Source organism: Artemia sp. Qi Xiang Cuo, chromosome 3 (genome assembly GCF_049724085.1).
Source record: "Artemia sp. Qi Xiang Cuo chromosome 3, ASM4972408v1, whole genome shotgun sequence".
In the NCBI taxonomy this organism is placed as follows: domain Eukaryota; kingdom Metazoa; phylum Arthropoda; class Branchiopoda; order Anostraca; family Artemiidae; genus Artemia; species Artemia sp. Qi Xiang Cuo.
Genome location: NC_142796.1, coordinates 11855472 through 11869571, shown reverse-complemented (window position 1 = coordinate 11869571; position 14100 = coordinate 11855472). Strand labels below are relative to the sequence as shown.

General features: G+C 36.9%; 1 protein-coding gene across 1 annotated transcript in view; it reads right to left on the bottom strand.

Moving 5' to 3' along the window:
- Positions 1–2939: 2939 nt before the first annotated feature.
- LOC148953768 (C-type lectin domain-containing protein 161-like) overlaps positions 2940–14100 on the bottom strand; it is a 47838-nt gene continuing 36677 nt past the window's right edge. The window contains exon 2 of the mRNA XM_089086808.1: positions 2940–4187. Coding sequence (XP_088942934.1) covers positions 3370–4187 — 818 coding nt within the window. The 3' untranslated portion in view covers positions 2940–3369. The remainder of the gene's footprint in view (positions 4188–14100) is intronic.

Below are 14100 nucleotides of genomic sequence, written 5' to 3'. Positions count from 1 at the left end.
CTCATGTCAACCCGTACCCCAAACGTATTCAATCTAAGTTGCGAGAGAACTAGTTTATCCAAAGTAATATTAGTATCAAGAAGTTGTGTATTTAATACTAACATACCACCCAGAGCCTCAAGGGCAAAGTGTGTAAGTTCTGCCCTAGGGGCATATAAGGTTCTTATAGATAGAGTTGTCGTAAAACTTCAAAAGGGGCTCATTGGATTTGAAGTTGAGAGGGCTAGTGCCCTTTTTAATATTCGAAAGTGATTGGATGGTAACTAACCACCCTTTAACGCCTACCATTCCTCCAAAAACATCCAATCAAAATTTTCAGATTGCCATTTTGTTCAACGTAGTAGAAACTTCTGGAAATTGGGTCTTTGAGAATGACATCCCCCCAGCACTCAGGGTAACGGTCGTAAGTTATGCTCTGGGGGTATATAAGATTTTTTTTGAAAGTTTTGTTCCTAGAAACTTCAAAAGGGCTCATTTAATTGCAACGGGGACACTCGGGGACACTCGAGAACGAGACAAGAAATGTGGACTAAGTAAAGAAGAGGGCTCCCCCCCAACCATCAGGGCAAGGGTTTTAAGTTATTCCCTGGGGGTATATAAGAACGATGTTGGCACAATATATTATTTATTAATTTTTTCTTTAGAGCAGGGCACTTCGTATCGAAGAAGTTGTCGTAGAAACTTCGAAAAGTGGTTTGTGCCCTTTTTAATATTCGGAAGTGATTGGAAGGCGACTAACACCCCTTCCACGCCCACCGTTTCCCGAAACACATCCAATGAAAATTTTGAGATAGCCATTTTGTTCAGCGTAGTTGATTTCCAGATAGAAATTATGTTTTTGAGGACAGTCCCCAATAACCCTTAGGGCAACGGTTGTAAGTTATGCCTTGGGGATATATAAGGTTTTTATAGAAGGCATTGTCGTAGAAACTTTAAAAAGGGCTGATTCGATGGAAATTCAAACAGCTAGTGCCTTTTTAATAGTCGAAAGTGATTAGAGGGCAACTAACCCGCCTCTCACGCCCCTCTTTTCCCCAAACACATCTAATCAAAAGTTTGAGATAGCCATTTTATTCGACGTGGTTTTAAGTTTTGGAAATTAGGCCTTTGAGGATGACAACCCCCTCCCCCCACAGCCCTTGGGACAAGGGTTTTAAATTATGCCCAGGGGGCATATAAAGTTTTTATATAGTGCGGTGTCGTAGAAACTTCAAAAAGGGCTCATTCGATTGGAAATTGAAATGGCTAAAGCCCTTTATAATAGTCGAAAGTGATTGGAAAGCAGCTAACCTCCCTTCCACGCCTACCATTTCCTCAAACAGATCCAATAGAGAGTTTGAGATTGCCATTTTGTTCCACGCAGTTCAAAGTTCAGGAAATTATACCTTTGAGCAAGACAGTCCCCCCACAGTCTTCAGGTCAAGGGTCACAAGTTATGCCCTGGGGGCATATAAGGTTTTTATTGGAATATTTGTCGTAGAAACTTGAAAAAGGGCTCATTTGATTGGAAATTCAAAGGACTAGTGCCCTTTTTAATAGTCGAAAGTGATTTGAAGGCAACCAACCCCCCTCTCACGTCCATCTTTTCTCCAAACACATCCAATCAATAATTTAGATAGCTATTTTATTAAACGTAGTTGAAAGTGTCGGAAATTAATTATTTAAGGATGACAAAAATTAGGTCTTTTAGGATAATAACCCCCTCAGATCCCTCAGTGTAAGGGTTGTAAGTTATGCCCTGGGTGCATATAAAGTTTATATAGAAAGTTGTTATAGAAATTTCAAAAAGGGCTAATTTGATTGGAAAATGAAATTACCCTTTTTAATAGTCGAAAATGAGTGGAGAGTAATTAACCCCCCTCTTACGGCCACTTTTTCTCCAAAAAACATTCAATCAAAGTATAGAGATAGCCATTTTGTTCAACGTAGTTGAAACTCCTGGAAATTATGTATTTAAGGATGAAAAACCCCCCAGAGCCCCAAGGGCAAAGGTTGTAAGTTCAGCCCTGGGTGCATATAAGGTTTTGATAGACAGAGTGGTCATAAAACTTCAAAAGGGACTCATTCGATTCGAAATTGAGAGGGCTAGTGGCCTTTTTAATATTCGAAAGTGATTGGATGGTAACTAACCCCTCTTTAACGCCTTCCATTCCTCCAAAAACATCCAATCAGAATTTTCAGGTAGCAATTTTGTTCAACGTAGTTGAAATATCTGTAAATTAGGTCTTTGAGAATGACATCCCCCCCAGCACTCACGGCAAGGGTTTTAAGTTATGCCCTGGGGGCATATAAGATTTATATTGAAAGTTTTGTTCGTAGAAACTTCAAAAGGGCTCATTTAATTGGAAATTGAAAGGGCTAGGGCCATTTTTAATAGTTAAAAGTGATTGGAGAGCGAATACTGCCCCTCTCAAACCCACCATTTCCCCAAACACATCCAATCAAAATTTTGAGATAGCCATGTTGCTTAACGTAGTTGAAAGTTCTGGAAATTCGGTCTTAGAGAATGACAACCACCCTAACAGACAGATTTTCATCCTTTTAGAACCTGTGCACGCCACAAAACAGTTTCTCTTTTCTGCGTTTAACTTGTACACACCTCGCAAATTTTGCAATTTCACAGAAAGTTGGTTAACACATCTCGTATAAAGGAAATCAGAGCCGCACACACCTCGTATTAGCAGCTCATACAATTCAAATTACTTATGGTATTTCAAGCTTATATCTACGTATAAAGGATTTTTTCTTATTCATTTAGAATTTTTTGGTATTTTTATCTAAGAAATCAGACCCTCAAATCAATTTTTATCGTCTCTTGAACAGTTTGTTTTTCCATCATACGAGGTGTGCACGCAGCAGTCGCGATATGTTATTAAGAAAAAAATATTTATAACATTTTTATCACTACTAGGATTTGTTTTACTCTAAATACAATCTTTATTAAAACAAACTTAGATACCCTGTATAAGAAAAACCCATAAATTGAAATATAATATCCAATTTAAGGAGAATAATTTATATTTTGGCTTTTCCATGCTTTTGCCCTAAAGAGTGCGATGTGTGCAATTTTTAGGGCCAGCCCTCACTCTTCTTTTCAAGCTACAGGAAAATAAAAATAAGGTTTTCTTTACAAATAATGTTGTTTAGAAATTTATGTATAGAATTTTCTATAATTGTTTTGTAGATTTTGGTATGTGTCTAATTTCTTATAGACAGTCCTCACTCTTTTATCTTAGCTGCAGGCATTTTACAAATAACATTATTTGTTGCCTCAGCACGCCAATTGGCATACCAATTTCCATATTCAATCGTAATAAAGCCTGGTGCCAAGTCTTCATATGATTCCGAGGCCCATCTAGTATAATTCATTTATGAACCATCCAGCCAAAAATTTGAATGATATACACAACCAATCCAAGCTTGATATCCCCACAGGATTGTCTTGATAATATCTATAGCATATTTGTTTTCTTCAGGGGAATGAATTGATATCATCTCACCACCTTCAATTTTACATCGTTCTGTTCCTAAACCGAATGGCATGCTCTCTTTTATTCTATAGCAATAGCAAGGTACAAAATAGCCAAAGTCTGTGTAGTTCTCATAACATCTTAAAGAATAACCGCTATCACCACAAGTGTAGATGTCATTGTAGCTAACTGTACTAGTAAGTTCTTCAGACATTGTAGTAGTTTCAATGGCAACTGTAGTTTGCTTGGTTGTTGGTGTTTGTTGTGTCGTTGTTATAGACATCTCACACAATATTGGGCGTAGCTCAGAACATGGAGTGTCTTGCCATTTGAATTGTGCCGTAAAACCCTCATCCTCATGTCCAACAAAATGAACACAATTACTGGCATTGAAACCGTATGAAGGGGATCCATTGTTCCAGCTTGTAAAGTCCAAATCACTTCCATCTAACCACTCAAATGTAGAGGTTTTTCTCCAAAGCCCGATCCAAGCACCTCGCCTTAAGTCATCTTGAAACACGTAGATGAACTTGTTCTTGTCTTCTGAGTGAAATGAGGGAAGGTTTCCTTTTAGAGAGTGACATATTTCTTCAGCAACATCAAAACGGGAATAACTTTCTAAGTAGCGAAAGCAGCTGCAGTCATTTTCACTGCTGCAAACTAAGTTCCATCCTTCAATACAGTAGTCATCATTGCGTGAAACTCCAATCTTAGGGTCTGTAAATAAATTGACGTCTTTAGATTTGCACAAAAAAAAATTGTAGCAAAATACAAATAATAAGACAATACAATAAACTACTTGTGCTGTCCACTCTTCAACAAGCCTGCTATTTTTTGGGGTAACAAAAAGACAGCATTAATTCATAGTGGGTATTTTCTATTTAATAAACCTTCAGATTGTTTCATAGCATCAGACAACCTTTGATATTCGACTTTCGTTAGAGAAAAAATTTAGAAAAAGGAAACACATCTTGTACGACTCGTAATCTACTAAACAATGTAGAGAGCAATCAAATTTAAAATTTCATATATTTAGTTTAAGCATAGTAAAAACGTTTAATTTATGGCTATTTGACTCTTCCTTAGAAATATGAAAACAAAAGGAATGTAAAGAAAGTGGAGAAAGCATTAAAATATTAACTAAGGAGGTGAGAAGTGGAGGCCATGGATAAAATTGCCGAGGATCTGGAAGATACAGCTAGGCGGTATAATAATAAAACACTGTACTGGCATGTTAACAAATTGAGAGGGAGTAGTCAATCTTGACTTGGACCAGTTAAAGACAGGAATGGGGCCGCAATTAGCGATAAGGAAAAAACTAAAGACAGATGGGCCGAACATTTTGAGAATTTGCTTAACCGAGATAGAGTTGCACGAAAATATATAGAGGAAAATGATAAAGTTTGTGACACCTTGGATGTTAAGGAAGATTTGTTTTATGAGGAGGAATTAGCAACAGTACTAAAAGGATTAAAAAATAATAAGACTCCAGGTGCTGATAGGATGGTAAATGAATTTCTTAAATATGGTGGCTCTGAGGTTAGAAATAAGTTACTAAAAATTATGAATATGATTTTTGAAAAAGGGGAAGTACCTAACAATTTTAGGAAAACCTTAATTAAGCCACTTTATAAAAAAAAGGTGATAAAAGTGAGTTTGGTAATTATCGAGGCATTAGTCTGGTCTCTGTAGGTAGTAAATTACTTAGTAATATGATAATAGACTGAGAGATGCCATAGACTAAGTTTTAAGAGAAGAACAGTGCGGTTTTAGAAATGGTAGAGGATGTGTCGACCAAATTTTCACTCTTAGGCTAATAATTGAGAAGTGCCTGAGTTTTAAAACACCTTTGGTCCTCAGTCTTATAGATTATGAGCAAGCGTTCGATTCTGTTGATAGAAGAGCTTTAGTAAAGGTTTTATCCTTTTGTATGGTATACCAGACAAATACATTAAAGTGATTAGTGCTATGTACGAGAATAACACAGCTGCGGTTAAGGTAGGAAATGAGGTTAGCAGCTGGTCTTGTATTAAATCAGGAGTTAAGCAGGGTTGTGTTCTATCCCCCTTTATACGGATTATTTTGATGAACTTTGTCTTAAGGAGCACAGGAAAGGTAATGGGAGACCACGGAATCAAATGGGAAGGAAAAAGTCTCCTGGACTTAGATTATGCTGATGATTTAAGCATTCTAGATGAAAGTGTGAGCAAAATGAATGAAGTTTTAGAGGTTTTGCGAGCTCAGGGTGCTAGAATTGGTTTGAAAATTAATGTTAAGAAGACTAAGTCACTAAGGATAGGAATAAGTGAAGATGAAGAGGTGACGTTGGGTGACGAAAAGATTGATCAAGTGGACAGCTTCACTTACCTTGGTAGTGTTAATAGTAAGGATGGTGGGAGCAGTGAAGATGTTAAAAGTAGAGTAGCTAAGGCTCATGGTGTTTTTTCACAGTTAAAAAAAAGTTTGGAAGAATAGGAAGATAAGTCTGCAAACCAAGATTAAAATATTAGAAGCTACGGTGATGACAGTGGTCAAAAATGGCTCTGAAGCATGGACGCTCCGAAAAGTGGATGAAGATTTGCTAGATGTTTTCCAGAGAAATTGCTTAAGGATTTTTCTGGGTACCCGGCTGACTGACCGTATCTCAAACAATAGGCTATACGAAAAATGTGGTTCAATACCACTCTCTAGGGCTATAATGAAAGAAAGGTTGAGGTGGCTAGGACACATTGTGCGGATGCAGGATGACAGATTGCCGAAGACTGTTCTTTTTGGCCAACTGTTTAGGGCTAAGGAGAAAGCAGGTCGTCCTCGTCTGGCGTGGGAGGACGGTATAAAGAAAGATTTAAAGGAAATTGGAACTTCCTGCGCGGGTGTAAAGAAGGGGGTTTTGAATATATCAGAATGGAGGAGGAGAGTGCGCAGCTGTGTTTGCCTCAGGCAGCTTGGTGCAGCAGTGAGTTATTATTAGTAATAGTAGTAGTAAAGCGAATACTTGTCATTCCGATATCCTCGTTGCCATAATGAAGGCCAAGTCACAACAAAAAAGAAAATCAGTCTATTGCAAAAAAGTTTCCATACTACTTATAACAGTAAAGTTTTTATTGATATTCATCTTTTAAAGAATATAACAGCCTCCTTTTTCAATATGTGCCTCTTTGTTTCAGGGTCGACTGGTCAATGGAATAGAAAATTTTATTGAAGTACCAAGGACAGTAAAAGTAACATCTATATGTTTCACATATTCAACCATAACTTACCCAGTTACTCAGGAGCGTAGCTCCAGTTTTTTCATACGGGAGGGAGGGGGAGGGACAAGAGACGGTTTGTGTCTGGGAGTCCGGGGGCTTTAGATGTTCTTCGGCGTAAAGGAGTGTTAGAAAATGTGTGGGAAAGGTAAACCTAAATGTGTTTTCAAGATGTCTAAAAACAAGTTTTAGGATTTTATTCAATAATGGACACTGAACACCCAATGGATAAAAAGTATTAGTGGTACAGGTGTTTGCCTACCCTAATTAATCAATAGTACGCGTCTCTTTAATCTATAGGGAAGAAAAGACACTATTTAGCAAAGATGCTACTCAGTTAATTTTAAAACACTACAAAATACGTAATAAATAATCGGCACACACATAAAAAAAATGAAATTAAGTACTGGTGCTTGGCTTTTGCTAAAATTGTCAGTAATGAATTGCTAAAGACGACTCTAGTGTTCTGTAAACCAGCTTTTGGGTTGATAATAGTGAGTCAAACAATTTGTGGTAACGAACTCTAAGTAAGGAGCGACTCGGCTCAATAGTAACAGAAACTCCAAACTTATTTACTTTATTTATTTTATCCTACTTAAAGCTGACATTTTGTCCAGCATCCTGATACAGCGTTAGAAGTCCCACAAGTAGCGCTTGTTTTATAGTAGCGCTACTGCTGCCACCCGGATATAATTATAATGGTGTACTTTGTAGCTCAAATACTTTAGGCTATAGTTTGTTTTTAATCTAAAAAGTACAAATAAAAATATCTCAACTAATTTTTAAACTTTCAGGTATTTTTCTAGTTTTAATGAAAAATTAAATCTATTGCTCAGACATCATAAACATTTTTGTAGTTTACATAATCACTTAAGCAATCCATGAAATAAAATTATTTTATCAGAATTTTTCAGGATTACTCTAGTTTCAATTCAACAATCAGAAATTTTTTTTAAGACCCTAAAAGAATTACTTCATTTTATTTAACTATAACTACATGCTTTTCATTATCTTAAAAATACTAGTTTGATCTTCGCATGTATACCCTCCTTACAATGTTAGATCTGCCTGGGATGAAGTGTATTTCGCGTAAAAGGTGTCAGAATGCGAGAGGAGATCACATGCTGTATATTCGTGATGAATGGTCTTTTAGTATTCTCAGTGATTTGTCTGTTTTTGATGAAGGGTTATGTGAGACTATTTTTGTTGAAGTTGTACCTTTGGACTGTAATCCATTTATTTTCGGGTCTGTTTATCGACCTCCGTCGGGGAACCCAAGAAGATTTTTCGAAGTTTTTGAACCGCTGTTGCAAAATCTAGAAGCGTTGAAAAAACGGTTATTATTTCGGGTGATTTTAACTTTGATCTTTTGAATCTCGATGTTGGAAATAACAAGGAATTTTAAGTATGATGTTGTGTTCTAATTTTCTTCCTAGTATTTCTCTGCCGACAAGAGTTACAGCTAACAGAGCTATATTATTAGATAATATATGTTTATCTCCTGTTTTATTTGATGCTGAAAATCGTCAGTAATTTTGTCTGATATGTCAGATCATTGTCCGGTGAGTGTTCTTTTAAATTTAAATAATAGTAATAAACGACATCGAGATTCAACAATGGATAATTCAAAATAGCGATATACATGGATTGATTGTAAAGTTCTACGTCAGTTAATTGGGGACCATGATTGGAGTTCGGTTTATGGCTCAGATGAATCAAATGCTGCGTTTTCAGATTTTATTGATCATATGATTCGACTGCGGGATCGGGCTTCTTCAACATGAGTTTCGCATGGAAAGTTTGCGCAGAAATTTGACCCATGGATTACTGAAGGTATATTAACATCGTTAAAACATAAAAACAGAAAATTTGAGAATTATTTGAAATTACAGACACCTGAGTCGTTTGAAGAATCCAGAGTTTATAGGAATAAGCTAAATTGAATTATCAGACATAGGAAGAGAAAATATTATAAAGATAAATTTTTGGAGTAAAAATCAGATATAAGAAAGACACGGCAATTGATAAATGAAAAGATACTTCCTCACAGTCGTAATAGTATTAGTGTTAAAGCCTTGTTTTGAATGGTGAAAATGTTACAGAGCCCAATTAAATTTTAAATGCTTTTGGAGAATATTTCAGTAGTATTGGTTCTAGACTTGCATCGACTATGAATATGCAACTTAATTCCTCTTTTGTTTCAGTTTACGTGCACCATGCAAAAAATTCGTTTTCTTTTTCTGAGATTAACTCACTTCAAAACAGATAGCCTAAAGAAGCACCAGCGGTTTAGCAGTTCATGGTGTTATTTTTTTCTGTGGGGGAAAGGGGTATGAAAAAGTGAGTAATTCAGCTATAATAGTGGGTAATAGGGAACAATATAGCGTTGCCTATAGTAAACGCCATAAGGCTCCAACGTTTTATTTCTATTGTTTCCAGAGGCACTTAATTTGGAAGAGGTGGTCGTACAAACTTCAGAGGAAGCTCATTCAATCGTAAATTTGAAGTTCTAGTGCCCTTTTTAAGAGTCGAAAGGGATTGGAGGGCAACTAGCCCCGCCCAACCCCCACGGTCTTTTTTTCCAAATGCATCTGATGACCGCTATTTTGATAGACAGCCAAAGTTTTGAGAGAGCAATTTTGTTAAAAATAGTTCAAAAATCAGATATCAAAACTCCGAAGTTGACACAACTCCAGAAGTTGACACCCTCCAGAGCCTAGGGACAGGCGTTGTAAGTTATGCCCTGGGGGCATATATTATTATCATGGAAGGGGTGCTCGCATGAACTTCAAAGGGGGCTCATTTGATTGGAAATTGAAAATTCTAGTTTACTTTTTAAGAGTCAAAAGAGATCGGGGGGCAACTAATGCCCCTCCCACGCGTTTTTCCCCAAACGCACCCGGTTAAAGTTTTCCCAAACGCACCCGGTTAAAGTTTTGAGATGGCCATTTTGTTTAAAATAGCTCATATATAAGATAATGAAAATTACGGGGTTAACAGAAACCCAAAGAGACTGAAAGCAGGTGTTGTAAGTTATTTCCCGGGAGTATATAAGATATATATGGAAGGGATGGTCATATAAACTTTAGAGGGGGCTCATTTGATTTGAAATTGGAAGTTCTAGTCCCTTTTATAAGAGACAAAAGTGATCAGAGGGCACTTACCTTTCGCTTACCCAACCTTCTTTCTCCGGATACATCTGATCAGAATTTTGAGATTGTCATTTGGTTCGAAATAGTCCAACGACCATATAACAAAAACTTTGCGGTTAGCATAACTCCCCAAAGCCCGGAAGAGTTTTAACTTATGCCTCGGGGATGTTTAAGGTTCTTATTGAAATGTTGGTGGTATAAACTTCAGAAGGGGCTCCTTCAATTGGAAACTGATTGTTCTAGTTGCCTTTTTAAGAGTCAAAAGGGATTAAAGGGCAACTAGCCCCCCTTCATCTTTCTTCTTTTCCTCAAATTCATCGGATTGAATTTTTGAGATTGCCATTTTGTTGAAATAAGTTCAAAAATCAAATAACAAAAACTCCGGGGTTAAATAAACCCCAAAGAGCCCGGGGGTATGTGTTGTAATTTATGCCTTTGAGGCATATAAGATTTTTATGCGTGAGTTTTTAAAATAGTTCAAAAATCAGATAAACCTGATCCCACCACAAACTAAAAAAATAAAATATTAACGGTATTTTATTCCAAAGCTTATGGGAGCTAACCTCTGGCCCTCGATTGCCCGATCTCTCTTCCCCTAGAATAAACGTAGTATTGATAAATAATGAAAGCTAGCCATTGTCCCTTCCTCCATGTTTTGATTCTACCCCCCCCCCCCCCAAAAAAAAAAAAAAAACTTATGCTCAACCTCCATGGCCCAACCTCCCCTCGAAAAAACCTATTAACGATTCATCATTTCAAATATCATGGGAGCTGACTTCTGGTCCTTCCTCTATGGCCTGAACCCCCCCTAAAAAAGAAACAACTTATCAACGATATTTAATCCCAAAAATTAGGGAAGCTGACCCCTGGCCCTCGTCCCGAAGCCTGACCTCCAATAAAAAAGTTATTAACGGTATTTTTTTCAAATTAATTGATGTTGATCCCTGGTCCTCCCTCAATTTCCTGACCCCCACCCAAAAAAAATATTGACTACATTTTATTTCAAAAACATGGGAGCTCACCTCCGGCCCTCCTTCCATTGCTCAGCCCCCTAAAAAACAACTGACGACATTTTATTCCAAAAACTGTGGGAACTCACCCCTGGCCCTCCATGGCCCGATCCCCACCCCCCAACAAAACTACCAGTGATAAGTAGTAGGAGCTGGCCCTTGTCTTTCATTTATGGTACAAACCCTCACCCCCTCCCCTTTAATAAAACAACTTATACACGATATTTTATTCCAAATATGTTGGGAGTTAGTAATGGGGTGTTAATCTATTCTACAGGGCCCCCCAGATTTCAACCGGAGCCCTCTGACGTCATAGCATACACAGAGAAAATAGTATTGGATTTCTACCGGAGCCCTCTGCCGTCGAAGCATCCACAGGGAAAATAGCATTGTATATCTACCGGACCCCTCTGACGTCACGGCATCTATGTTTCTAGTGGACGGCTGGCAAGATTCCGAGCACATGCCCTGTTTCTAGGCAAAATTCCCATCTTGTTTTCCCCCATATAGATGTCTAGACGAATTTCCTAGAATCCAGGTGTTTCAATTACTTGGAATATGGTAAGGATATTTCACAAGTTCAAATATTAGGAAAAAAATAGGAGAAGCTCCTCGCACCTGTACACCGCAGTCACCAGTTCTCTTATAGGGAACACACTTGTCAAGATTTCTACGACACACCCCTCTGGACTCCAATGGCGTCACACGACTTATCTCGTTTCAAACGTTCAAGTGTATTATGCATGACGCAATTTTATGTAGTCCTATCTCAGGAACCCATGGGGGAGCCCACGCCTATAACGTAATGAGAGCACACACCTTAAGTAATGATTGTGCAAAACCTTCACGAAATATTTATTTTTTTTACATTTTATTTTTCGCCCGAAACGTACAACGTTTTTTTTTCTTTCTTCAACTTAATGGCGGCACAAACTTTATGTAGGATCACTTAATGATTGCGCAACCATCATCACCTGATAATACCTTTTTGACATTTTTCGCCCAAAACCCTCAACACGTTTTCTTCCTTTTAGCTTCATGACATTGTGTTTTTCGTCTGAAATGCTCAACACATTTTTCTTTCTTTCATTCTTTAGTTATTTCTTTTTTTTCTATAGTTCATGAACCCACCAGGACTTGAAAGGTCAATTTCCTTCCAACTGATTTGCACCCTAACTGGGAGGACTAACAAGCCATTTCTAATATATTGTATTAGAGAAATATTTTCAGTAAATAACACAATCCCCTTGACGTCACAGGTACTCCCTAGCAAGTGCTATTGTTTTTCCATGCACTTGCAACATTTGACACGAAGCCGGGTGAGTTTTGATTTTTCAGAAGCAATCGCTGGCAAGGTATTTATATCGACAAAGGGGAAATACATGCTTTATTCGTGCTAAACAATAAATAATAAAAACAGAGACTTTTTAAATAAAGGTTTTATTATTTCAAACAATATTAAAAACACAGAATGAGCAGTTAAAAAAACACGGGAAAATTAAAGGGTGAAAAGAGGCTTATCGTAATATATACAAAAGATTAATAGATTTTATGAAGGTGATGGGGATCCAGGCAAGTAGTTCTAGAGGAGGGGTCTTTGTGAGAGTGTTTTTTTATCTAGACATCTATATGGTGGAAAACAACGGCGGACTCCTGGTCCTCTCTCCATGGCCTGACCCCCACCCAAAAGCAAACTTTTTAATAGTATTTTATTCCAAAAATCATGGGGGCTGACCCCTAGCCCTCCCTCTTTGGCTCGATGCCCCCCCCCCCAAACAAAAAAAAATTAAGATAATATATTCCAAAAATCAGGGGAACAATCTCCTGGCTTGCCCTTCATGTTCCGACCCCGACTCCCAAAAAAAGTTATTTCTATGTTTTGTTTCAAAAATCTTCAAAGCTTACCTCTGGCCCTTCCTCCACGTCCTCCCCCCTCCATAAAAACACCTTGAATAACGACATTTTATTGTAAAAATTATGAGAGCTGACTCATGGCACTTCTTTTATAGCCTGACCCCCTGCCCCCATCCTCCCACCCCCCAAAAACAAACAATTGTCAACGATACTTTATTCCAAAAATCATTGAAATTTAGTCTAATTTTATTAGTTATTTCCAAGATTGTTCAAGACACCTATAGTTTTCACTACAAACAAGAGTTTGGTTACTGTCCGTTTCCCTAACGGCAAAACCAGAAAAGTCTACTGCGTATTTGGAGCTCTGCTGAAAACGAATTATATTACAAATATTTTCTTTTGTACTTGTAACAATATTGAAATTAAAATGAATATCCCGTGAAACAAAATCTTTAGATGATTAGCTTTCAGAAATTAATTTAATTATATATCAAATTTGCAGTTTAATTTTATTGGTTCTTCCCAAGATTGTTTCCAGAAACATATATTTTTATTCTGGAATAAAAAAATATCCTGAAATAGGGAATTTGAAAAACTTAGAACTTTTACAATCAATAACAAGCAGAAACTAATTAAAAAAAACTTTCCGAAGTTGAATTTTTCAAAGAAGAGTAAAGGCCACATTAAACTTAAGATCAGAAAAAATAGAAACCTACAATTACTTAAACTCAAAAAGAAATATAAATAAACAATCATAGCAAAAGAAATTACAACAGGTACTAATATAAATGAATAAATAAGTCTTAAAACGAGTAAAGCTTAAATTGAATATGAAAATTAAGCTTAAAACGGCAAACCAAGCAAATCAAGAACAAAAATTTTTCCTATTGAAGTATGAATGAAAACCAAAACGAACAGAAATTAAATGTACAATCATAGCAAACAAACTTGCAAAAGACACTACTATAAATGTATAAAGAAATCTTAAAACGAGTGAAACTTAAACTTAATATAAAATCAAGCTTGAAAAAAAATCACTATAAAGAAGAGTTTGGGTATTGTCTCTTTTTCTCACTGTAAAAGTTTTAAGCCTACGGCATATTTGGCGCTTTACTAACAACCATCAGTGTCTTGAACAGTCTCGGAAATTACAAATAAAATCAAACTGAATATTTGATATATTATGGTATTAATTTTTGAAATATCAGTAGAATGCTTATAATGGATACCACCGCTGCTATAGAAAACATTTCTAAGACTGCTATAGGAGCCACAGTGCTATTTTATGGACGCTCTACACCTTTTCAAAGAGAGTGAGTATCCCCTCACAATGTCGTATGGATTCTACGGGTTTATCTTCCTCCCA